This window comes from Oryzias latipes, chromosome 9, assembly GCF_002234675.1.
Source record: "Oryzias latipes chromosome 9, ASM223467v1".
Taxonomy (NCBI): Eukaryota; Metazoa; Chordata; class Actinopteri; order Beloniformes; family Adrianichthyidae; genus Oryzias; species Oryzias latipes.
The window spans coordinates 7,985,082-8,011,625 of record NC_019867.2 but is presented as its reverse complement, the minus strand read 5'-3'; the positions used below and the strand labels follow the sequence as shown (position 1 = coordinate 8,011,625).

Sequence of the window (26,544 nt, the reverse complement as noted above, 5' to 3'; positions counted from 1 at the left end):
CTTATTTATACTAGGAGGCAATGGTGCTCCTTAAACACAACACAAACTTCAAGAAGAGTTACTGACTTTCAGCTAAACAGTCAATAATAAGTATGAAATAATTTAAATAAAATAAGCTCCATTTCAGAATTTCAAGCATAAACAGGAATTCTTATGAGTTTCTAGTTCTGGCTTTAGAGCATCTGACTGCTGTAAGCACCAATGTAGAGATGATCAGCTCACCAGTGTTGTTTTCTTCAAAGAGCTAAAGCTTATTTTGACAAATGGATGAGCCTCATTACCATACAAACTGCCCCCCCCCCAATCAGATTGCCTTTATAACACATTATGCCATGTTCTTGAACAGAGAATAAAACATCCCCAGCTCGTTAATCAGCGCTTAATTACAATTAAAGTAGATCTAAAGAATAGACCTGTCAGGCTGATGGGAGACCATAACATTCATTAATGCTAATTTAGTGCAGCTCCACTTGCTGAGCAAACACAGAACACATAACAGACCTCACAATCTAAATGCTGAATCATATGCTAATTGCTGGTTGTGGCAACACTAAATGTTAAGGTCGAAACAATTTTACTGTGATGGAAACCATGAAAACTATTACTTTTCTTTTTACTTTAGCTTTGAAATGGCATCACACAACAGGCTTTCAAAAAAACATGATTAGATGGACCCTAAATGTCCAGTCATTATCTGATGTCTTGAGTTATTAAATTTTTTCGTTGATGAGTAAATCAGGATGATCCAATGTTCTTTGTCTCAAAAACGGCAGTTTCTTTCTCTCAAAGTACAAATAGAAAGGAAAAAACTGACAACGTGGCAATGCGTTGTTCATTTTGCAGACATAACGTAAATGCTCTGACCTTTGATGCAGACATGTTTGGAACAGATAGGTAAGGAGGCTTTTCAAAATAAAAACTTGGGCTTGACTGGTTGTTTTTTTCTGTTCAGTTTTGTTTTTAATAAAGCCCACTGGTTTGGGGTGTTCTGCGTCCTGATTGGCTGTAGACCATTTTCAATCAATCTCTCTGCAGATGCGTTCATTTTGCCAAATTTACATAAACATCAATCATGAGCACATCTTTGATTTCATTCTATAACACTGGACTTATTTTTCCTCAAAGTTTTCACATCTGTCTGGGAAAAGTGTATAACCTGCATAGTGACAAGTTTTACAGCCTTAAAGGACCTACATCATTCTATTCATAAGCCTTTTATAGTAAACAATATCTATGTGCAGGAACCAAACCTGCAACCTTCTGATTTGATGTTGACTGTTCTACTCCTGCGCTACAACCACCCCCCTAAAGTAATAAATTAGATAGTTGCCATACATACCAGGTTTTTCTGAGGATAACATTTCAATGGTAAAGTTGCATATCGCAGTTTAATCCCAGTTAATCAATCTTTTTAGGCATTTTTAAAAGCTCTGGACTCAAATTTGCCATTCTAGTAGATGAAAAATGTGTGAGAGAAGAAAAAAAAAAGGTTTAAAATCCAATTAAGGGGTCCTGTGACTTCAGACACAAAAGACTTCTGTAAAAGATGCCCTCCTTCAACTATCTTCCACAGTCCCATGTCCTTTCTCTGGCTGTTTTTCTGCTGAATTTGAAGCGATGACGTTTCCACACCTGCTTGGTATTTGCAGCTCATAACTGATGCTTAATGTTGAAGGTCAGAGTAAATGCTAAAAACACAGATGAGCCACTGCATTCCTCTCATAACTGTCTTCGTCACCATGTATTTTCTTGGCAAAAAAAATTGATATTTTTTTGTTGTTGCTTATTGTAAAACATCCTGAGCATTTATAGAACTGAGCCATAACAACCAGATAAGTGTTCTAAATATCTGGCACCTGGAGAGATTTTTATCTTTTTCTATTTAACCCACACAATCCTGCTTTTCCTTTTTTGCATGCACAGCCCGTCTTTCAAACCGGCTGCCAAGTTTGTAGGAGAGCCATATGATAGAGCAGATCACTGGAAACTGATGAATTTAATCTTTGAGAAGCATCTGGGAAAGCCAGCCACAGATATCTGGACTGGAGCCTATACTTATGATATTTTCCCCCCATTTTAACTTCAAAGATGCTGCTCTCTAGATCCAAGCGTGGTGTAATTCCTTCTGACGGGAAATGTGCTGTTGTCAGGGTTTACAACAGGATGAGGGAGGAACGAGGACAAAACAAAAGGATGTATATCGGAGATGTCATTCAGCAAAAAAAAAAAAAACTTTTTATCTGAGAGTTTTGGGTCAGAACACACAACTGCTTGTGTGCTATTACACAAAACAGCTTGACAGCAATGAGTGAGTTTTGCAGCTGACCTCTGAAATCTTTAGGAGTCCTCCTACATGCTTTACATAGACCCACTGATGCCAATGCCCTCTATCCCCACGTAAAATATACATTTACCGTAAACACCGGGCCTTCATGGCAATAAAAAAAGAGTCATAAAGATGAGTCATGCAGCAGCCGCTTCTATTCTCGGCTTGAAAAACATAACACAAAGAGGACAGGGTTGTAAAATTGATAATCAGCTACTCAACAAAAAGAATGGATACCGTATAGAACACGGTCGTGAAAGGATACTCTAATAGTCAAAGCGCTGGAGATAGAATAACAGTGGAGTTTTAGAAAGAGAAGATGTCAAAATATGACATCTATTTTTTAAAAACCCACTAAATGTGGTACTGTAGGAGGCTTTAATATCTTTTATAAGTTGGAGTACAATACCAGAACCTATCAATAGACTTCCTCTATTTCTTCAAACACAGTTCTACTGGATGAGCTTCCCTCTCTAGTAGTGATGCTGCAATGTACAAAGCACTGCTGTGACACTTCTTCTTTTGACTGCACTCAGTTTTTTTTACTTTTAAAAGTCCCACTCCGATTATTTTTTTAACTACTGCAAAAGCCAACAAAAAAAAAGAAACATTTTTTTTAGGACATGAGTTGTAGGCGGGACCTTTGGTGCGAAGTAGCCCCTGTTTCTCGGCATGCATCTGTTCATACGCTCTCCTGCTTACAGCCCCTCGCACCCCCAACCTAACATAAGCGGTGCAACAAAAATGGCGAGGAGTTTTGGAGCCATCCAGTTGTACATGTTTGAGCCAGATGACAACCCAGACGAGGAAAATGAAGACGTACATGGATCTAGTTATCTACAAGAACAGGGAGCTTTTGGACCTCTCAGTTTAACAAATAAGCTCTTTTTCCAACAGCATGTTTTTTTCTGCTCCTGATTCACCCCATTTGAGTAAAAAATACTCAGAAATGCAAGTTTTTGCTTAAGTTTCTTCATGTATGTCCTCCATAATGGAAAAAAATTCCATTAAAACATGTTAAAGACACCAAAACCACAGTTTTCATCGGAGTGGGTCTTTAAAAGAACAATACATTCCCCTAAAAACACAGGGGAAAAGTCTTGTGTTGCACTGCGCTGGAGTGCAACACAACTTTTGCCTACTTTTAAAAATGGAGGCTGGGTCAGATTGGGCATCATAGTTTCGGCCTGGCTTCAGCTCTTCAAACAGCTGAGTAAGATTTTTAAAAAGCAAAGAAAGCTTCACTTTGTTGTTGATAATGTGGAGATAGATCCCGTCGAGAAATCAGTTATTTTGTGCATTTCTTAGCAATATGCTTAATGCCGGAGAATGTGCAAAACAAGAATGCGTCACACAATATTCTAGTAGTTAATCAAAAACTGAAATAAAAATAATTGTATAAAGGTTTACATTTTTTCTATAAAACTATACAAATCCTTTTGATAGTGCTTAAAAAGGTGTGTTCACCGTCTTCCACTGCTGACACACAAGTGGGAAAAAGATTTTTACTGAAGTTTTTACCAATGAAAGTGTGTAATTCACGTGAGAAAAGCAGAGGTATGTGAACGGTCACCACCCATAAAGCTAAATTTAAATATTTACGGACTGAACGGGACTCCAGAAGTGCAGACCCCGATGAAGCAGCGCTGCCACTCCGTTTTAACATGCAGCAAACAACCCACAAAAACAAACACACTTTCCTTGTCCTTCATTGTCCACTATCAAGCAGACAGAGTATCAGTCAAGCCATAAATACATTTGGGGTAAATGTTTACAAAGCCTGTTTGGGCAATTGGAGAAATGCAGTGCATTAGGTCTTAGTAAAACACGGCTTAAACAAGTCTGGGTTTAAACAGAGCAGATTTATAGCCTTCTTTAAAGTACTTAGAGAAAAAGCCCCATTGTAAAGTTTCCAAAGAAAAGCTGCAAAACTGAGAGATAGGTCTGCCCCTTTGATAGTAATGGATGGAAAAAGGAGGGAGAGATAAATTGATGGGAAAAGAAGAAAAAAGAGGGAGATTTAAGGAGTGGATGAAAGAAGATGCAACTGAGATCCTCATAACTTTATTTAAAAGGATTGAATATTTCTAAAAGAACTATTGATGCGTTAGCTTGAAAGCTCAAAGGGGGGAACCTGCTTTTCACCAAAGAATAAGCTGTGCTAAATCATTCTGATTTGGTCCCACAAAGCAGACCAGGCCTAATAGAAATCTGCAGTGCATGGCTCTGATTGTGCTTTTAAAGAGCAGATAGGCAGAGCTTGCAACATCTCAGGTCTGGTACTCTTCATCCCTGCACAGCGTCAGACTGCAGCAGAACCAAAAGGCCGGGTGTCAGTGCAAACACTCACGCATGCACGCACAAAGAGGGATGGGGGCGCAACTGCAAAAAAGGGTCAGGGAGAGAGGTTTTAAAGGCCAGGTTGGTAAACCCCGCACTCCATCATGTGTGACAAAAGTAAGTGTAGGAATGTGTGCAAGGCTTAACCGAATGCCTCTTTTCTGCTCTCTTTTTTTTTTTATTTGCTGACTGGTGGAAAAGAAAGCAAAAACATGACGGCACACTTGGTTGACAAAACCAAAATTCTAGGTGATGCAGATAATATGGACTACATGAACAAGATTAAAGTAGAATCAATGGAGTGAATCAATGGGGTGACAGCAAGTTATATGCTTGAAGATATTCAGAGGCATTCAGTGGGTACCGTGCTCACATGAGCTTATTGTTACTAAAGTTATATAGTGTTTAATTATTCTGTTCATTCAGCTATTATGCCCATCTCTTAGTTGAATAATCAAAAAGCTGTTTTTTATTTAGGTGAGTTTAGTGTTTCCATGAACTTATATTTTGTAAACATGAACATGCACATAAAACTTGGGAAAGAAAATCTAGCAGGTAATGTCTCTCCAAAGACCCACTTTCATGAAAATTGTGTTTTTAACACATTTGTGTGGCATTTTTCTGAGGATGGAGGAGATAAATAAAGGAAATTCAGATCGAAATAGCCTTTCTGAGTATTTCTTTATTAAAATTGTTGTATATGAGAAGCAGGCAAAAAAAAAATTGCTGTTTGAAAATTAGCTTTTCTCGGCCACAATTCGGGGGGGAATTTCAAATGAACTAGTGCCGGCCTGCAGAAACTATGTCCAGCAAAAAGGATTCATTTTTAATTTAATCATTTAATCATAACTGAAAGACAACTGGGAACGCTTTTAAAATCAATAAAAAGATGATAGGAGTGGAACTTTAAGAACTGATCTATAACTTTGGCGTAAATCTGTGCCCAAAACGGACAATATTTGCAATAAAAAATGAAAAATGGAGAGGAGATAATCATTTTGGCGACACAGCTTTAACAAAGACATTTAAAAATGAAAGGAAACAAAAGACAGTCTCTTTTTGTAACGAATAAACAAAAGTTGAATCTGTGAATACGTTGCATACGCATTCTGCATTTTCAGATGCTTGTGAAATGATTGTGTTGCTTGTCCAAAGGAAGTAGCTCTGGCCTTGGATATACATGGCTTTTATGATGGGAAAGGGAAAAAGGCAGGAAACAGCAGCATTAGACAAGGAAAAACAAATTAAAACAATAAAAAAGCCATAAAGTGAAAGACACTATATAAGTAATAGATTATTTAACAGCAAAAAAAAAAAAAAATCTTAAGCTTATGATACTCCTCATTTCTGACAGTAATTTTAAATGAAAAGAAAGCAGGGGAAAAAGACTGAGCTTCAGTTATAATAGCAAGATTTACTATTGATCTGAACAGTGGGTGGAAATCATCATGGACATATTTTGGGGTTGGAAGCTTCCCACAGTTTCCCGTTTTACAAGCTGACTGGAAGGGGGTTTGGTGAAAGCATTTTAAGGAACACCATCAAATACAAAGAGCTGACTACATGAAATTCAGTGAAGGTCCAAAGCAGACGAAGAAGAGTGGAGCATCACACGCTATAGTCATCTTTCTGAACCAGTTCAAGTTGTCCTCCAGCTTTACTTTCATCTGTTTAAACAGTAATAATAAATACGGTAGTATTTTTTCCATTCTGACATTAGAACTCACTTTTTTGAGTTAAAATTTTAAAAAAAGTTGCCACCCTTTAAGTCACAAGGTAATTTCTAAACAATGTAGGTACTTTTATCCTGCAGTGAGGAAAATGGTTTGTAAGTGGAAAACAGTTGCCAATCTTCCCAGGAGGGGACGTCCCAACATGAACAGTGCACTTTCCAGATAAATTGCCAAAAAGAGTCAGATCTCAGACTTAACAGTGACCAGAAACCTTGTTACATGTTACATTCATTCATGAATGAATGAATGAATGAACAGTTACAAAAGAATTTAGTAGGATTTTTTTTTATTTTTTAGGCAAAATAAAGATTATTTTGTGTAGACAGATTAAAAAACAATGCAGTTTATGTTCTGATTGTTAATTGGAAGTTGTTGGGACCAACTTTAAGACCTGGCGAAAACCATTTTTAACCATATTTAGGAATACCTATGAATCTCCTTTGATGTTAAGCAAACAAAATCCACGTTTGACTTTCATTGTCAGAAAGCACATGGTAAAAACACGACAACACAAAAACACACGCAATGAAAGGCCGCAAACACACACCCCTCCAGAAACGGACAGGACAAAATCTTGAGTGGTTCAATACCAGCAGAACTCTTTCAATATATCCACAACAGGGACCATTCACCTTTAACAACACATGGAGCAACCCTTGATCTCCTTATTTTCGAGAGCCACAGTGAATTTGTGATATTGACTTTAAAAAACTTTAATTAAAGCAGAACAATGGTCGATGACAGCAACAGAGCAATTAAGAAAGGAATTATCCAAACGCCCTAAAAGCATTTCTACTCAAAGTTTTTGTTTTTGTTCTATTCACAGCCTATTCAAATCTTGACAGTATGACACATTTGTATTATTGTTTTTAAAAATTCTGGCTTAACTGTAAACCCCCCAGGCATTCTTCTGACTGCATACTAAGCCATATATTTTAAAGCTTTTTTTGATCTTAAAACAAGAAACAAAAAACATCCTGAAATCAAAGGAGCGTTCCAGAAAGTCAGAACAGAACCGTCCACCCAAAAACCTCCATCAGATTCTACTGACCTCAGCTGTGGTGAGTAAACAGTGCTGGTAATGGAAAAAAAAAAGTGGAGGGAAGGTAAGCAAGGGAAGAATTAAATGAACTAATTGAATGAGCATGATGTGAGCGGCATCCAAAACTCAAACAACCTTGCCTGTCCTCATGAAGAAGTGAAGGGAAGAGTAAAAGAAAAAAAAAGAGGAAGGGGAGTAAAAACAAACAGAAGTGACAGCAAAGAAATGCATAACTTTACAGAAGAGCCAAGTGAGGTCAGGGTAACGTGTGCTTCGGCGGGATCCTTCTATTTTTTTGGCTTGAAGGGCAGTTCTGAGATGCCCTTCAGATACTCAGTGAACTCTGTCGGGATGTCACTTTATTTCACCCTCTCTCATTCACTGTCCCTCGCTTGTGCCCTTTAAGACGAGATGAAGGGATGATCAGGAGGCGGCTTCAGTTAAGACCTCCAATCAATACAGCTCTTCTGTGAGGGAAGAGGCTCCAAGATTACAATGAAAATCACAAATGGCAAATGACTCTTTCAAACTACTTTCTTGACTTTGAACAGTCGAGTTCAACCAAAGCCGGTAAAAATGAAACCAGATAGGCTCCATTTCAGGCAACGATTGCGGTGGCTTTCTGCTTAACTCCCCTTCATGTCACAAGCCTTTGAGCTGAGGATCCCTGCTGCTACCAATAACAACACTAATCAAAGAAAGTTTGGTCGAGCTTCCAAACTCTCGTTTTCTAAACGAGAGTTAAAATGCTTCCTAACTCCTTGCCGTGCTTCTTCATTGTTTTCTACACTGTAAACCTCCGGGCCCTGAACAATTAGGCCCTTGTTTATGCCTGCAAATTGCTGTGCCGTGCCTATCCATGTACAGTCCCTTGCAGCTGGGTGCACCAGTGGAACGACCATATTGATTGGGATGTCTGTTCTTTTAACAAGGCCTGTCTGGATGGTCTATCAGGGGGTGCTGCAGTGCTCATGTCTGTTCCCCAAACGCCATTCCACCTCAATTCAGATAATGGGAACCCACTTCAAAAGTGCTTACACTCAACACTTTTTGAAGTGTAATTTTAAAACGAATACCCAGCACTGACTTGGCTGTTTAATTTAACCCAATTCTATTCCTATTTCCTCCTCGTTTGCAATGTTTGTTAAATATTTCCAGACTTTTTTCCCCATTCTGCTCTCGTCCCTGATCAATGCATCTCTTACATTCTCTACCAGTTGTCTCTGAAGAGGCCAGCAGCAAACAGTGTCATTATTTTCCTAAACCAGCTTCATGCTGACTGCATGAGTTTGCCTCTCTTTGTTTCACAACCTGGAGTGGCCATTTGTTTTCTCTCTAATGAAGTAGTGGAGAAGTAGTTGGGGAAGACAGAAAAGGAAAGATTGGTTCGAGACAGGAAAGAGAAAAGCAACGAGGGGAAGTTCAAAAGTATTGGAGGTGAGGAGCAGGGAGGAAGGGAGAAGAAAGACTGAGCCAGAGGAAAAGAGGTGCATTTGAACAAGCTGTGAAAACGTTCAAGGAAAACATTCCACTGGGGCAGAAGAAGATTAAATTCCCCAAAGAGACACATTAGAGAATGAAGACTCTAAATATTCACAGACTGGCCAGGAGGACCCATTACAAAAAGAAAAACTACAGCTTAACAAAAAGAGGTAAGAAGGCATAAAAATTGTGTCCAGATAAAAAGTGCAATAAGTCAAGCTAAAGTGTTGCATAGCAAGCTTTTTGATGGAACATTTGTGACACTGCTAGCATTGGGAAAGTTTCATATGAAAAGTACATATGTCTTTGTGTCTGCCAAGTCCGACGGACAAATTACTGTTCCTCTATAGAGATTATTTATATTAAAAACGAGACTTCTATGCCAGGGTCTTAAATTCTAGAAGTCAAAAGCACAGTCTGGAGAAATACATGATGTTAGCATGTGTTTGTGGAGGTGCAGAAAGCTGTATTTCTCCCGCAGACTCGCTGAGCACATGCACTGACGCACCGAATGAAAGAAAATAACATCTGATTTTAAGAAGGGAAAAAAGGAAACTTTCCTCGTGTCTGTGCACTTCAAAAGACTGGCAGAGCCAGAGCTTAAAGAGAACCGAATGATTTGATCTTTTGGGGTGAGTCTGGATCAACGGCATTCTTTCTTCTTGTCAGAATGTGGTTGTTTGGCCCCCGAAGTCAGATTGCTGAAATCATATGAGGGCAGAACATGCCATTCACACACAGGCCTGAAGGTTCTGATTTCAAAATTTCATTAGCTGTGTTAACAGCAACATGTACCTCACACCGTCACAGAGACCTTGCATTTTAGCTGCATGAAAGTACAGAATGAAGAGTTTATACTTTCCTCTCCAAACAGAGCCAAATATAGTGACCAAAGGCATATCCAAATAGGAAAATTTAGTGACCCTCCAGTGGATTTCTGTAACACTTGCTTGTGCAAAGTCTGTAGAGAAAAATCCTCTTATCAACCTAAATAGGAGTGGACAACACGTTTGGATGGCCTGGCTTCAAACTGTATATAGTGTGGAAGAACATTTGTATAAACTGTGACGAAGGAAAACGATCTTTCACACTGTTCCAAATGTGCACCTCCACCTGGATACGGTTACCAATTCTTGGATGAATTCCACACCTTTCGAATCCTGTGACACATTCAGGGTGACTGTTACATTAAAATTCCTAACATTTTGACAATTTAAACAAATTTACTCTGCCCAAGCACAGCGCTGCCCACTTTGTCTGCACCTTGTCTGAAGGTTGTCATAAGCCTGCGTTTGTCTCAGAACTGACAGTCCGAAAAAAATAAAAAAGCTCCAGGAGCTTTATGAGATATTTTTAAGAATGTGACATGGAGAAACAAGTAGAATCTAAGAAAACAATTCCTTATTCATTTTAATGGCCAAATGTATATTTTGAAGGCGATGAATCTTTACAACATGGCCAGCAGTGTTGGTTAAGCCATGGCATTGATTGTTCTTTTCAACTTTTTCCAACTTCTTTTGCTGTTGTACCAAATTCCAACAAAATACACACCTTGAAACCAATTCTAATAAAACTCTCTGCAAGTAAATATTACTGTTGAATATTTGCAATACATCCAAAACTCTGTCAACACACATTTCAGCAGGCATTGCTAACAGCACAAGTAGAACATTCTGTACAAGTATGTTTAGGTGTTTATTTTTGCAACACAAACAACCGTGGTAAGCTATGCAGAGGTAAATCATTTCAAAGTGGAACCAGTGGCAATAACACTGTGATTCCTAGCACATTGGCTTAGACAGAAGTCAGAGGATGTCTAAATATTAAGACTTTTTGGTCAAGGCGATAAATACCTGTGTACTGGCAAATGTTATTAGTTAAAGAGTGGAGAACAAAATAACATTTCAGATAAACAGGGGTATGAAAAATACATTCCTAAACCCAAAATGTTCCTAATAAAGGTTGAAAGTTCTTTTTACAGCAATTCCAATGTCTTTTTTTTGTCCCGACTCTGCAACACCACTGTCAAACACAGATTACTAGTTATCAAATGATAATTACGCCCTGGAAATTAACCTTAAAAGAACTTTTTATAATAAGGTCTTTCTCGTGATCATCTTTAAGCCTTGACTCGCTGTTTATAATAGGATATAATCTCGGATGACGGATGACTCATGTACTTCACGGAACGGTGGCCTTGACCCCAAAATGCTGCTCTTTATTTAGGTCATTCTCTCATTTTTTCCTCTTTCCCTGGTAAAATGTCAAATTTTCTTATGAGCACAATGTTCTTGAAGTTATATGAGCAGATACATTTACTGAGAGTCTCAGAACATGTTGACATTTTCAAAATGTATAACTATCTTTATGCTGCATTAATTAACAGTGTGATGTTATGTAAAGTGTTAGTTAATACAGTTTAAATTTCAATCAATTGATAATTTGCCAAAATGGTTAAAGGGACTTGAAAACAAATTCTGAAAAGACAGATGGCCTTTGGCACATTAGTTAACTTTAGTGGACATTCATCTGCCAAAAAATGGAACGTTGAAAAATCTAAAAAAAAATAAAACGGCCTAAAAGGCTTAAAAAGAACAAAAACTTTTTCATTAAATAAAGGTGTTCAGAAAGAGAAAGGTTCTGACTCAATTACTGAAAAAAAGCTTATATAGTTTCATTTTCAACTAAAAATATTTTCTAACTCTTTTTTTAAGGTATGAAGTAACGGCAGGAATATTAAATAAGATGCATTAAAAACCAACAACATATGAAAGCGTACCCTGAAGATGAGTCAAAAATGCATTAGAATTCTATTTTTCATTAGAATTAGTAACTTTCATTCAAACGGTTTTTGCTTGGGAGTAATCAAATTTTTTTGTCTTTTGTGTTTGCTCAAAAATGAAATTTAACTGGATTTAAAAATATATTAAATACATTGTGTTGAACAAAAGCACTGGACAGAGGGATGGAGGAAGACAACCAGGCTGGGGCATAAAGCTGTGCTAAACTCAGTCAAAGTCTTGCTCCAAAGCAAACAGCTGAGGTTTGGGGTATTCCTCAACCATTTCTTATCCAATCACAGGCTCTGTACATGTGACGCTGTCAAACATGTGTCATACAGATATGTGTATCAAGGAATGGGCTCCTGTTTTGTAAATTACTGATTCATATATTCTTGGAAAAAAATTAAAGTTGTTATACTTTAGCATTATTTCAGCTGGATAAGTAGTATCAGCCTCAAACAACCACAAGCCAGCAGAGTATTTCACTCATTCCATCCCTCACAAATGTATATTAAAGACTGGTCATTGCAGAAAAGATGTAGGTCACTGTGTTTTTATTAGCTTGGCTGTACCTATCGATTGTTGGGTCACTGAGTCAGTGAGGTAGTGGTGAACTAAATGAAAATGGAATCCAAGTGATCACCTTCTGTGTAATGCAGTTAGTCTTTACTACTCAGAGATAAATATGATAGATACACATTTAAGTCTGCAGTAATGCAAACTGAGAGTGCAGCCTCATCTCTGGGACCTCGCAAATGGGGGTCACTGTCAAATCCTCGTATATTTTAATTTTATTACAGTCTAAATAGATAACTATGATGCACTGATGTTCTTGTCCCACTTAACGATAGGAGACTATTCATTTTTATCTAAGAAATCCATAGGGCAACCTTACGGGCACAGCATGACGATAGCGCTGACTTTATAATGAAGGAAAAAAGCGACGAGGTTCCAGCCTGGTGAAAAATCCGGTTAACGTCTGTTTTTTTTTTTTACCTAAAAATCAACTTCCTCCAACACTGTTTGAAGGCAACAAAAAGGTGTTTATAGTACATTTGTTAAACTAAAAATCCAAAGTAAAAATGATTATAAATGTAATAATCCAAATGATATCATCAGGTACACAGCCCAGCAGCTTTAGCACCACAGCCTGAACTTAAGACTTCTATCAGAGCAGACTAAAGTGTCTAGGTCAACCCATGCAGCTGCTCTCCTTCCCTTCTTGTCTGCCCTCATCCCACTCATGTCAGACTGCATGATCCCACACTAAGTGGATGCATCTGTGCTCGAGTGAACCAACAGCAGAGGTGGGCTAAGTTGTTACCATGGCAGCACAACTACATGCTCTGAAAACAGGTTAGTTACTGGACAGATAAAAGGCCAAGATGAAAGTGGAAGGGTGACTTTGGAAAGAATGTCACACAAACCCAAAGTCAGTCTGACAAGATTCAATTTGTCACTCCTACCAGCAAACTTTAATACATAACACTCAGACGTTCAGGGCGGAGGCCAGTCTCCAGAAAAGTCACTATAAAACTGGGAGCTTCAAAGTTTATATGCTGAGGTTTGAGCACATGTTTGTGGCTATGAGCAGTGTATTATTTTCGATAAAAAAATACACAAATGCGTATTTAAATTCTTAAAATTTACTCTCAGTACCCAATTATACATGCACTGACAGATGTGCAATTATTTGTGTGCCACCAAATCTTTTGACATATATTTAGGGCAACAAATAAAGCTTACCTACGCAGGCTGTAGCTTGTGGCGATAAACTGCTGAGATATTCCCAGTATAAAGTCTTTCTTGTCCAAGACTTCAGGGCTCTAGTGGTCTTATTTCATTGCTTGTTTTGCCTGATGGTGACTAAAAAGCCCAGATATCAGCTTTTTTATTTCTACCCTTGTAATATTTGGTGACAGTTTAAGTTGCCATCTAAACCAAACCATACACTACATACATAAACCCATCTCTTGAATGCAAAGACAAATATATGTTGGCTTCTAAGAAAGTAATGCAAATAACAACAACAACAACAAAAATCAGGGTCAAAAGAAGCTCAGTAGCAGAAAACATGGTGTGTTGAGTCTCGTTACCTTGTCACATCTCATGAGACCCAAGTAGCGGAGTGACTTGCTGCTCTGAGCAATCTGTGTGGCTCCTTGGTCTGTGATGTCTTTACACCAGCCGGCATCCACTGTCTCTATGGTAGTGCTGTACTGGCCAATGGCTATCAAAGCTGAGGATGGAAAACAGGAATTGTGGGGAAACGAGAAGAAGGGAGGTGAGGGAGAAAAAAAACACAAAGGTGTTAGTCTGACAACCTTTCTGATGCAAATGTGGTAGCGATATTCTCCCACTGGGATGCACAAAAATATTAGATGAAACCAGGGCAACTCGTCTGGCCAACTGTGACACATAATTCAGATGTTTACACAACACATGCACACACTTGCATATTGAAAATAGCGCCTGCACCTATGCTTCCTCAGATGGCACAGGCTTCCTCTCTCAGAATATTGGCACAAGTCACAGACCTGACAAGGCAGTGACAGTGCTAGAATGGTGTGAGTCCATGCTAGTGCACTGTTTTCTGTTGCTTGTGTTTGCATGTGTTTACGGCTGCCAGGGCAGAATAAAAGTGTGAGGTTAAAGAGTACCCACCAAAACAAATATCTGTGAATGCATGAGCATCCTGTGTACTCGCTTCCCTTATGCTACGTTCACACTGGGCTTGGCAGTGCGCATTAAAGCAATTGCTTTCAATGAAAAGTCTGTAAAAATGCATGTAGATTTATGTTTTTGGCTTCCAGGTTCTCACATCCATGTGTCACTACGCAATTTTTTAAAATCAGTTTTTGGGTTCTCTGTGTCAAAATTTTAACCAGCTGAACTTTGACCAATTAGGGACTCTGCTTTGCTAGAAACGTCTGGGTAGCGTCCTATTCAAAACATTGGAGTACCAAGAGTTTGAATATCAATAATGAAGGAGAAATTAATAATTATGGTTTGTGCCCGGCCGGAATTATATGACATACAGTCTTTCATATATCAGAATAGAGCTGTGAAAGAAAACCCCGGAGCGAGATTCACAAGATTTGCACCGCGTCAACATTTCGCACCAAGCCTCTTCCAAATGCGATTCCATGTGGTAGTATCGGGTAGCGACAGTCCAGTGTGAGCACCTTATGCTAAAAGTACATTCAAAAACCCACGTTCAGCGTGTTCTTAAACATACCACACATGCCCAGTGTGTAAGTAGCTTTACAATTATTTTATAGCATCGTCTTACATGTCAGTAACAAGCATAAAATGAGCTGACAGAAATGGGGGTGATTTATTCTATGATCTAGCACTGATAGTTGCTGCATTAACATAAATACACGGAAGGACACCTAATCTTCGCCATCAATCTCTGAGCCGTCAATCAATGCATAGATGGTGGAGACCTGTGCTTCACCAGTCAATTGATAGTGCAACTTGGTGATCGATTGGCAAGTCAGGGCTTTGTTCTTCACTCTCAAAACCATCTCTAATGAGAAAGGGGATGTAGGAGGAGGAATAAAGAATGAGAAATAGATGAAAGGCAAAGGGCCTTAGAAAGCCTTTGACAGCACCTTCAAATAGTTTCTTAGCCCTGATGTTGCTTTCTCAATCAGAAAAATCTATTTTACTTAAACTTTTATTTATGAATAAGCTTAAGAGATATCTTTCCCAAAAAGTGGGCTAAACAATTATCTTACTTTCTACGTTACAAATGGTGCACCACAAGTTATTGTATTGAATACATGAATGGGTATAGGATGTAAGTACCTCTATAAAAAAGGGCAATCTTTTTATAAGTACTTAAACCTCCTCCCTGCTGTGTGATGTGGGCAAAAGTCAAAATGTGCATGCAGTGTGCAGCAATGTATAGTCTGACCACTTTTTCTTAGACCACTTTCTTTGCGTTTCATTGTGCCATATATAATAGCACATTAGGCTGAAGAGTCTGTAATGCAGCTTTGAAGCTACACCATGTTTCACGCATAAAGACATAGTTGGGTAGAAGCTACAGAGGGCTAAGTAGATGAAAATAACACGAGGTGACCATGGAATTGTTGCTGTTGCTGATGCTGATTGTTGCTGTTCAAACTTTAAACTTCTAACCCCAAATAGTTCGATTACAGAAAACAAGCACTCCGCTATGATAGTGAATGTCAAAAAAATGCAAGTAAGTAAAATGTTTCATGAAAATCTATATGACTGTACTGCACTTATCCAACTTCACAACAGTTATCTTCATTGGATTACAAATGCAAGGCAAGAGGAGCCAGACTGTACAAACACAATGTATGGCAGTTTTAGAAGGCCAAACATGTACAAGATGTATAAAGAGAAGATTTATTGAAGAAGTTATAAGATATAGAACTCAATACCAGATAATCAGTCACCAGGTTTTTAGAATATACAATAATACCTCTTGCTGTTATGTCTGTTTTGCTTTTTGTTCATGAAATCCTGTTACCTCTGGCAGAATAGATAAAACCTTTAATTGCATTTAAACATTTAGATGTTTGTATGATGAGAAGCTTTAAACCAAAACTAACATTGCATACAGTAAATGCTTTGAATGCACGCTTTAATTTCTGTTGAACTATGACTGCAGACAATTTTCTTTAGATGGGTTAGAAAGATAATAAAAAATAGACAATCAAAAGTTTTGTGTGAATGGCCAATCGACCTAGACTTTATTATTTTGGCCAATTAGGTCAGGGAGTGAAACCTGTGCTTAAAAGAAGGTTTAGAACTCAAAATGATGATAAACTTCTCCTTGAGCAAGGTGTTTATATATGTTTCTTGACAAAATGGTAAGTTGGTTCCATTGTATTAACAAATAGTAGAAACTGTATTTTCACAATAAAAGCACTCACTGCCTTAACCAGTTCACAATAATTTGGAGTTATACAAACATACAAAGAGGTTAAAGAAAACGTATGGAAAGGCAGTGAGAGTCGAGAGGGGAGAATAAAGAAAGTAAAATCCAATTCTGCCAGTAAGACATGCAACTACACAGAAAAAGGTAGTAATGAGTACACACTCTCCTGCCCAGCCTGAAAATGGCTTTAGGATCAGCCTTTTCTCTACACCTAATTGTTTGTATGCATGTGTGTGCCAGTGCACCACTCCTTTAGCCTGAAAATCACCAGACTGAGGGATTCTCCTTAAATCCTGGACATCATTTACTTGGCGCATGGTATACTTATCCTGCCTTTTACTAAGTCTTTTTTTGGAGGGGTGGATAAGGTTTTATCCATTTACTATAAAACAGATTTGGAGGTTCACCTTGAAAACTAATCTATCCCAAGTTCTCCGAGGATTTTAGGACAACAAATACACTTTTCCATAAATAACGAACTTATCAATCAGCACATCAATATAAAGTGTTATAGATAAGTTAATATCTTTTGGGACAATAATCATGCGCATTTACAAGGGCAACATGTATAACTAATTTCGAATAGAAAGTTTTACTGTTGTGTTTGATTTGCAGCAAATAATGATAGGTCTTTTGTGACTGATCTACAATTTTCTATTCCATATTTTAAGTAAATTGTACATAATAGCAGAGTTATTAGACTAATTTAGTTGTTCATAATGAAAAATGCATCTTTACAAAGAAGTGATCATTGTTTTATTTATTTTTTTCCAAAGAAGTCTATTTAAGGATTTATTTGAAAAACAACAAAGAAAAAGCTCTTATTTATTTTTTTCCTGTCAGTTTTTCCTAAGTCACTTCAACCTATACAGAATTCAGACAGACTGTATTTTCTACTTGTTGCTTTCATTGAAACTGTTGCTTGCCATGGTTGTTCTTGCAAGGATGACATCTAGATGCATGTCAGTAGATGGAGGTAAAACAGAGATATTGGCTAAATAAATGGACAACATAATGCATTAATATTAATGGGGTTAATTATTGAATTACCACAGACCTTTAGGTAAAACTAGTCTGAGACTGATGGTTTCCAGGAGTAAATCATAAAGTAAAACCATAAAATCTTTGGTGTTCCATTAACTTTTACATAATCCCCGAAATCAGGTTCTATAACCTTTATATTTCTCACATCAGCGACACGATTTATGTTATCTAACCTAGTAAATGGCATGTTTGTCCAAAGGAAGATTTGAGGTTAAGGTAATAGCACTCCTAAGAGCAGTGTCAACAACTGGTCAACTCGAGAGAAAACCTTCTTTACTCAGCCATCTCTTTTATCTATAAATGTGAAAAACTAAAGAGGTTAACTACCTTTTTAGATATTCACTTACTACATTCTTCTAAATAATGGTGGGCTATTAACTGCACTAAAGCCATTCCCTTGATTATCTGCTGAAACTTCAACGACAGCTGGTGAAGACAAAATGTCTGGAAAAATGGGATGCACCAAGTTGCAAAGATGCACCATGTTTCAGTCTGAGTCTATGTGAAAAGTAAAAAAAACAAAGCATGGCTGATATTTTCCTGAGAGCACACCTAAAAAAGTTCATAACTGAGGATATAAACATGGCTTTATAGGGCATGTGCTTGTGTTGCCTTTGCACTCTACTGATGTGATCCAAAAACACTAACCGCATTTGCATTTGAACTTGAAGAGTTGACTTAATTTAGTTTAAACATTTTTTTTAAATTGAATGAATTTACAGATAGTTTCGAAAGCCATAAGATGCTCAATCCTACTCTAAAGGATTTTGTTTGTTTGCTTGTTTGTTTTTCTACCTTTATTTGTTTGCTATTCTTGTCAAACTCCCCAGAATATGGACTTTGGAGGGGGTGGAGAGTGAAGAAAATCCATTACAAAGAGCAAAAAGAAACTCCAAGTTCTATTCAAAAACTCCTGTCTTAAGCTCCGATTGTGATCATCCTGGACAGCCACCAATCTTCTATTTATCCAGCTGCACACATAGTTTGCATGAAGATTTTCTATATTAGAATTAGATTAATATTAGAATTGAAATACTGCTTAAAGGGTAATTCTTTCAAACAGGGGCATAGAATTTGTACAAAAACTAAACCTGCAAGAGAAAGGATCATAATGCTCTTTCCATTAAAAAAAAAAAAATCACAGCAGCTTTGGAAAATTCAAAGAGCTCCTGAACAATTTAAGCCATTTTATCAATGAATTTAAAAGCTACCAGGGTAAAGACTTTAGTTTAGTGGTTCTGTACGAGCAATAAAGTGGGTTTTAATTGCATTAAAAGTATTTTACAGAGAATAATAATGACAGACATTATTGTCCTGACTAACATTTTCCTTGCAACTTTATGTGACAATCAGAAAGGTAGGGGACTTTTTAAAATTGGACAGTATAGTATGCTCAAGTTTTTGTCTTTGTGTTTTCATTTAAATTTCAAAAGGACTTCCCTTTTTAATCTTCTTTTTCTTTCGGCTTTTCCCATCAGGGGTCGCCACAGCGAATCATCCTTTCATTCGCGGATGAGTCGCATGGTTATCTTGGCAACGTTTTACGCCGGATGCCCTTCCTGACGCAACCCTCTCAATTTAGCCGGGCTTGGGACCGGCACAGAAGCAGAGAAGGGAAATAGGGAGCAGCCCGGATTCGAACCCTGGTTTCACAGATGGAAGGTGCCGTAAACCAGCACGAGCTAAACCGGCTCCGACTAAGTCAATTAATAAATAAAACTCGGATTAAGGTGATATTTAAAAAGGGCTTTTAATGGTTTACCATGTGGACTTTAAGCATAGATTTGTTGTTTTATCACTGACTGAGTTTTTTTTTTACTTCAAATAAAGAATAATGGCAGACAGAGGCAGAAGAGATATCGTCAAGATGATTTTTGACATGATTATCCAAATGTTCACAGTGAAGAAAGGCAAATTATACTATTAAGGTCACTGTACAACAACATCCAATGCCTGGTCTTTTATGAAAACAGACTTCAGTGGATTTAATTATGATGAGATTTTGCAATTCCATGCACAAAGGAACATTTATGGCACAGAGTGGATTACATCAGTGAGAACCTGATGACCAAAAAGGAATAAACTGTTAAAAATATCTACAGCCTTGATTTCTTCAAATCTTTATTTTGCCAGGATGACAAAATCAAAACATTTCAAACTTATTTCATTAAAGAAGTTATTTTATTCCCCAGAAGCAGACATGCAGATGCCCTTGAGGTCACTCTGAACAATGTCCCCACAGAAAGTTTACTTTGAGTTTTCATAGTTCCCATCATCAGAGCTAATGGCACTGCAGACCTCTGAAGGAAAAAGTGTATTTTAATGGAGTTTAAGGGTCAGTTTACGAAAAAAAAAAAAAAGGTTTTAATTTTAAAAATAGATTTTTAAATTAAGAGAAAAAGAGTCATAACTGTTAAAAGTACAAGATTTTAAGATGTAAATTTATATTAATAAAATCTCGTAAATTTACAAGATAAAACTAATAAATTTACAAGTTTTTTTCTCGTAAATATACGACTCAGCTCTGCTGCTGCGCAGCGTTCACTTGCTGCTCTGTATGCTCACTTCCACTTTAATATCGTAAATTCTCGAGTTTTTTTCTTGTAAATTTACGACTTAAAATCTCGTAATTTTACTTTTTTTTCCCGGTGGCCTTAAAACTCTGTCACACTCAGCAACTTAGTACTGGATTTAAGATAAAAATCAGCAATTTGTTTAAGAATGAAAGTATTCATGTTATTTCACTTTAGGTACCGTAATTGCCGGGCTATGGAGCACACCTGATTGCAAGCTGCACCCTCCCAATTTAATGAAGATTAACCACTTTCTAAACATACAAGCAGCACTTGTATACAGGCCGCATGTTGTGGCAATTCAATTGGCACGACACCGAGACCATATTAGTCTCAGAGTGGGAGGAGCAACCAGTAGTTATAATAAATAGCCTATTTATTTGAACACACCCACATCTGCCAAACAGCATGGACCTCACTTCAGCTCACAGCTCCCTCACTTATGGTGTGAAACTTCACACCCAGATTCCCCACTTCCCATGAGTCTTAGGGGTTTAAGGCGGGGCTAACCCCCGGTTCGCCACACTGTGTTGCAGATTGAGGATGTATATGTGCTGAAACCGCATGCGTGTTTAAGAAGGAGCAGGGAGCTGCAGCGGAACGCGAGAGCAGCTCTCCCCTCCTTCCGCCTGTAACACGGCAACAATGTGGAAATAACAGGGCTGGTTAAAAAAACATACCAGTAAAAGGGAGCAGCAGTGACTTACAGTATAAGCGCGCGGCAGAGGCTCTGCACGGCGTGCCGGAAATTTCCTTCCACAACAGTGAAGGAAACTTCCGGCACCCAGCAGACCGGCCGGTGGATTTTTTCACGCTGCTATTAACGATTGCTTTTAACTTGAAAGCTTCGTCTTATTGTAGTGGGGGTCACGTGCACGTTGGGTCTAATGGCACCAAAGGATTGTGGGATGCGGCTGGGCATGGGTGTTTCTTTTATGGCACCATGACTTAAGTGTCTAACAACTGAAGTCAAGTCAATGCTGTTTGGCTGCTGTCAAAGCAATCATGCTTGTTGCTTTACATAGAATTATGCAGGCAGTCTCCCCTCTATGACTGCCGGAGCGCTCCTGGCGGCTGTTAAATAACAGCATAAATTAGCCACATCATTGAATTAGCCACAGGGTCGAAAGTTGGTGACAAAAGTAGTGGCTTATAGTCCAGAAAATACGGTAATAGTTTTATCTCCAATACATTTGATTGATTAATGCCTGAAGGAATCCTTTGATGTTATAGCATAATGTTATTACTTTGTACTGTTCCTCAGCTCTGTTTCGTAAGAAAAAATAATAAATTGATAGCAATCATGCATTGGTATAGATACAAATATGTGGCGTCTGACCAGATCCTCGCTGAAGCATTATGCTACCCATTGGTGATATTTGAAAACATTTGATGTGCAGTGGCGCCAGTGAGAATGCAGCTTCAAATAGGAAGGACATGGACATTACTGAACTTATTTTATGCCCAGTGTGGGAAAGTGCTAGCCTCAGACATGTGAACAGTCTATCTTCATCTTCAAAGAGAGCCGCCTGACTGGGCCCCAAACTAATTGGTCAACTGTATACTAAAAGTAACATGTGAAACATACATGCTCAGCAGGTGGGAAAGATAGAGGAGCTTTTGCCTGCATAGGCTGAGAAATCAAAAGATCCTTATCTGAATGAAAAACAGTCAACGTTTTAAGACCGAAGCAAAGCTGCATCTTCAGAAGTCCAAAAAAGCGACAAATATGAAAATAATGTTTAAAAAAAAAAAAAAGAAAAAAACAGGAGCAGAAAGAAGACCGTCAAAGGTAGGGGGGTGAAAGTTCAACAGGATGATTGTCTTTCCACTGACATTCTGGTTAATGAAATCAAAGGCTAAGGGAGCTTGAATTATTTTAGGCCTGCTTGGAAGATACAAGAGAGAAGGGGAACAGATTGAGGCACTAGAAGGGAAGAGCACCTTATGGTGGAGTACACTCAATGTTGTAGAGGAATTACACCTGGAGCACAGAGAAGGCGATGTGCATGTACATTTTCCTAATTAGCCTTTGAAGTGATGCAAATCAGCTGACACTGAAGAGTTTTTGTGGCACTTTATGCTTGTATGTGATATTGTGCTTCTGTGTGTGTGTGACAGAAAAAAAAAGCAGGAAACTTCGGGCTGATTAAATTGGGAGATATTATCAGGTAACAAAAAAAAAGAAAGAACAGCAGCAAATCTTTCATGGTGTCCCAGAATCAGAAAATAATACACACTCACACAAAAGCTGTTTTAGTGGTGGATGTGTGATAACCTTGTTGAAGAGTTGTGAGGTTTGGGAAAGATTGGAAAGGTGAGTGAGTGACAGGAAGAATGAGGGGGAGAGATCGAGTGATGGGCAAGGACGGATAGATGGAATGAGGAGGTGATAAGGAGAGATGGAGCTATCACACAGGTGACCTACAACATGCTCTTCTCACCAATTCTCACACGCATACGCACTTCCAGAGAGCGTATCACTTCACTTTATAGGTCAGCACTATTCATCAGATGGAGTACGGCCCAAAACCGCTTATTTCCTACCAGTGAGAATACAGGTGGCGTTTTTATTTTTAATTACTTTTTAGGCCAATGTGTGGCCATTTCTGGATTCTTGAAAATCTAAAATCTGAAATTTTCCAAAAGAAAAAAATTAAAGGAAGTACAAAAAATGTATTGGCATTAAAAACTGAGATGTTTTTTTAACTTAAAAAAATTACTGTCAAATGCTTTCTGATTTCAGGTCACTTAGCATTTCAGCTAAAAATGCTTCAGTTATATTTATTTCAAGAGTTTATGATTATTTTTTTATGAATATGATACATGGGTTATATGGCAAAACAGGCACTTTTCAAATGTCTTTGGTTAATAGAAAGCAAAGTTCTACAGAATTCAGAACTATAGTTTTTTATTAAAGAGGTGGCCAAACCTTTACAACTGAAATACATATAGGTCCACAACACAAATAAAAGCCAGTGATATATTTCTTTGAACAGAAGCTTTTCTTACAGCAAAAACATAGCTCAGTACTCATCGAAGATTTCATCCTCAAATCAAATGAAAACACTGGTAATATTAGGGGGGGGACAAAACATTAGGTCTGAAGATTTTAGATCCGAAAACAAATATATACATATAATAAAACTTTAATTCAAAAGTTTTAGGACTTTGTCCTTTTCCATGTGTTTCATTTACATATAAAGTAGATTTCTTATTTAGGAGAAAATTCCAATAGAACTCCTAATAACACCATAAATTGCCTGTTGTAGTTTATATGTGCTTATTTTATTTAACTAACTATTGACTTTCACCCTTCTCCAAACACCATAAAAAAAAGAGGACAGCTTAAACAAGAACATTAATCTCCATTTCAAATCTACATCACCAGAGCCTCCATGGACTTCTCCACTGAAGACATTAAGCCTCTACATCCTCTGTCTCATCCTTCCTATTTACTTTGCCTTTTTCTTCCACTCTTTGACTGTGTGCGACAGGAAAGCAGCACGCAAGATCTGATATCACATAGAATGAGGAACAAAATACTTTATGGATTTTTTTTTTCATATGCGAAGGTGAGACAAACCTGGTAATGATGCCGAAAAGTAGCAAAGGATATAAAGATGAAGACAGAAGGCATCAAATTCACAGAGTTTCTTGTGTCTGTCTAGAATTAACGGAGCATGACATAGTTATGGATTACAGTTAATCCTGCAGTATATGGAACATGCCTTTAAAGTAATTACACGCTGCTATTGGATCCAGAGGCCAGAAACGGGGCCCCTTTTACGTCGCGCCTATTGAGTTTGAGGAAAAATTGGCTGCTTTTACATGCTGCTTAGACGGACTACAGGTTAACACAGCATAGCATTCTCTGCCAATCTTAATACTGACAACATTTTACAGGAATCTAATAGAGCTTGTTATCGAAGGCTCACTTTTTATGAAAGTTTTGTGGGTGGCTTAAAGATTCAAAAAGCTTTTTGTTTTCATACACTGGTGCCATATTTTTTTACATTTTCTCCTTCAAAACACTCTTCTGTTTCTGCCTGACACACAGTTTTCCTTGTAAATGCCACCGAGTCTAAATCTACGTCTTATCTTCAGCTTTTAACAGTCCACTCTGTCTGCTTTAACCCGGAGGGAATCATTAACCAGAAACACACTTTAACTGCCCAAACCTCTGATAAAAATCCACCAAATTGTTTCTTAACCAACTATGTTTGTTGTATTTTTTTCGGTTAGTGAATTAAGGGTGTAATTACCTCTTGAAAACCCTTCTAAAATAAATAATGCAATACCAATTAGTTGAACTGAAAAATCAGAGCATTAATAGCCAGTATTCCCACCCAAGGAATATTGAGCCCACTCCACCCTGCACTGTAAAAACAAGTGAAGAAAATGTCTTTAAATGAGAAAAATAAAGTTTCAATGGGGTAAAGAATATGGTGTTGCCGAGAATTATTTTTCTGAAGAAAAAAACATTCTCGTCACTAAAGCTGCGTTCACAACAAAATATAAATCCGGGGCGTCCATTTTCAATGTTAAGTCAAAGTACAGACACGATCAGTGGTCCTGTGGCGAGATCTTAGTGTCGGGTGAGACACATTGGCCTGGAGGCTGCGCGTTTCGGTGTGACTTTAGGCATTGCAGCACAAGTTTAAAAATTAAAAATCGGAACTTTGGCAAAGAATACGCGCCACGTCAACCATTCCTAGATACAGCTTTGACAAGTGACGTGTTGATGGCGTGATCAGCGGGTGGAGTCCAAAACCCACATGGAAGAGAATCTGATTGTTTTAGTCTTGAACTTCGTAATTTTTTCTATTAAGATTCTCTATTAATATAAAAAGATCATCCAATTTTATTGTTGTTTTTAATTTTTCCCTCTTCGAACTGGGTCAGAGAAAGACAGAAGTCCCACTGAAAGCGGCCGTCATTCAGATGCAGCTCCTGCATCAGGGGTGACCCTCACCGTACGGGGAGAGTCTCTGAATGATCTCATCAACCCAGATGTTGAGACATGTTTACTGATGCTTCAATATAAAGAAACCTGATCTCTCAACATCATCCATGTCCTCATTGAACTGTAAATGAGATATACAGTCTAGGTTTCCATGTAGCGATCAAGCTCAAAACCTTAGGCGGTAGCTCTTCCATAAGCGCCTGTAGCATCTAGTTTATTAACACATTTCTGGAATAGCATCGAGCCGTGAATTTAACTTTTGGTGTGAACTCAGCTTAAGACATGTTTTCCTTAAAGTAAGATTATTTTACTTTTAAAAAACATTTTTGCTAAAATGATTATAGGAAAAAAATACTTTTTCTTGAAGCGGGTCTTTTTACTTTCTTAAGATTCAGTTTTTGCTGACAAACAGCCAAAGACACACCAAGTTGCCAAAGTTGGCTGAGCTAATGTTTGTTCTAAAAAAATAGTCAAACATTAAGACCTGGTAGTGATCATTACTATAATTGTTTACAAAGTCATGTATTTGGACAAAATCAGAGCTGAGTTTCTGATGTGTCTTAAAATTTAGTTTTTTTCTAAAAAGAACATAAGAGCAGACGTTTGAGTGGAGATTTGCTGTGAGTTATAAAAAGAAGGATATCCAACACTTGAGGCTAGAATACTGTACTTCCCTGTATGGGTTCTTGGTTTGTATTATGGTCTGCTCCATTTTATGCAAGTTCATAACAGATTATAAGCCTGTCATAAGTCAAGTCTTAAATGCTTTTTACAAGTTTTAAGCTAAGGTGATGTTTTATGATCAACGGCCATCAATCACCTGGCCATAACCATATATCACAAGTCAAGTGCCATTACAACACGTACTACACACTTAACCAAAGTGCTTGATGCATAAACTCACATTTTCATGAGCTTCAGAGTTGTTTTTGATCAATACCTGGCGATAGATCAAACATCTTTTGCAGTTTATTGCAAACATTACCCAAGGCTCATTTCAGACGCACACAGAATAATTCCTATCTTATTTAGGGCTGTTGCTTTGAAGGTAACGATGAAATTGATAAGTGTGCTTAAATGAAAAATGACACTTTAAGCACGTCCTTTTTATGCTGTGGCACAGTTTGAACGCCTAATAAAAATAAAGCCATTTTTCTTTTTTGTAGTAGTTGGAAGAACAGAGCAAGCCAAACATGCAGCTAAAAATAATTTCTTTATACATTGCAAAAAAGTATAATGAAAAATGTTTAATGAATGCAGAAAAATGTAGACAAAGTTTATTGTATAACATTTTTTAAAATATGACAAATTATACACTGCGACAGACTGGCAAACTG

The 26,544-nt window shown here is 37.8% G+C and overlaps 1 protein-coding gene across 2 annotated transcripts in view; it reads right to left on the bottom strand.

The window, feature by feature from the left end:
• Window positions 1–26,544, bottom strand: part of fbxl17 (F-box and leucine rich repeat protein 17) — a 225,078-nt gene that overhangs the window by 4,536 nt on the left and 193,998 nt on the right. For both annotated transcript variants that reach the window (XM_004072302.4, XM_020705797.2), the window contains exon 10: window positions 13,803–13,945. In XM_004072302.4, the coding sequence (XP_004072350.1) occupies window positions 13,803–13,945 (143 nt within the window). The remainder of the gene's footprint in view (window positions 1–13,802; window positions 13,946–26,544) is intronic.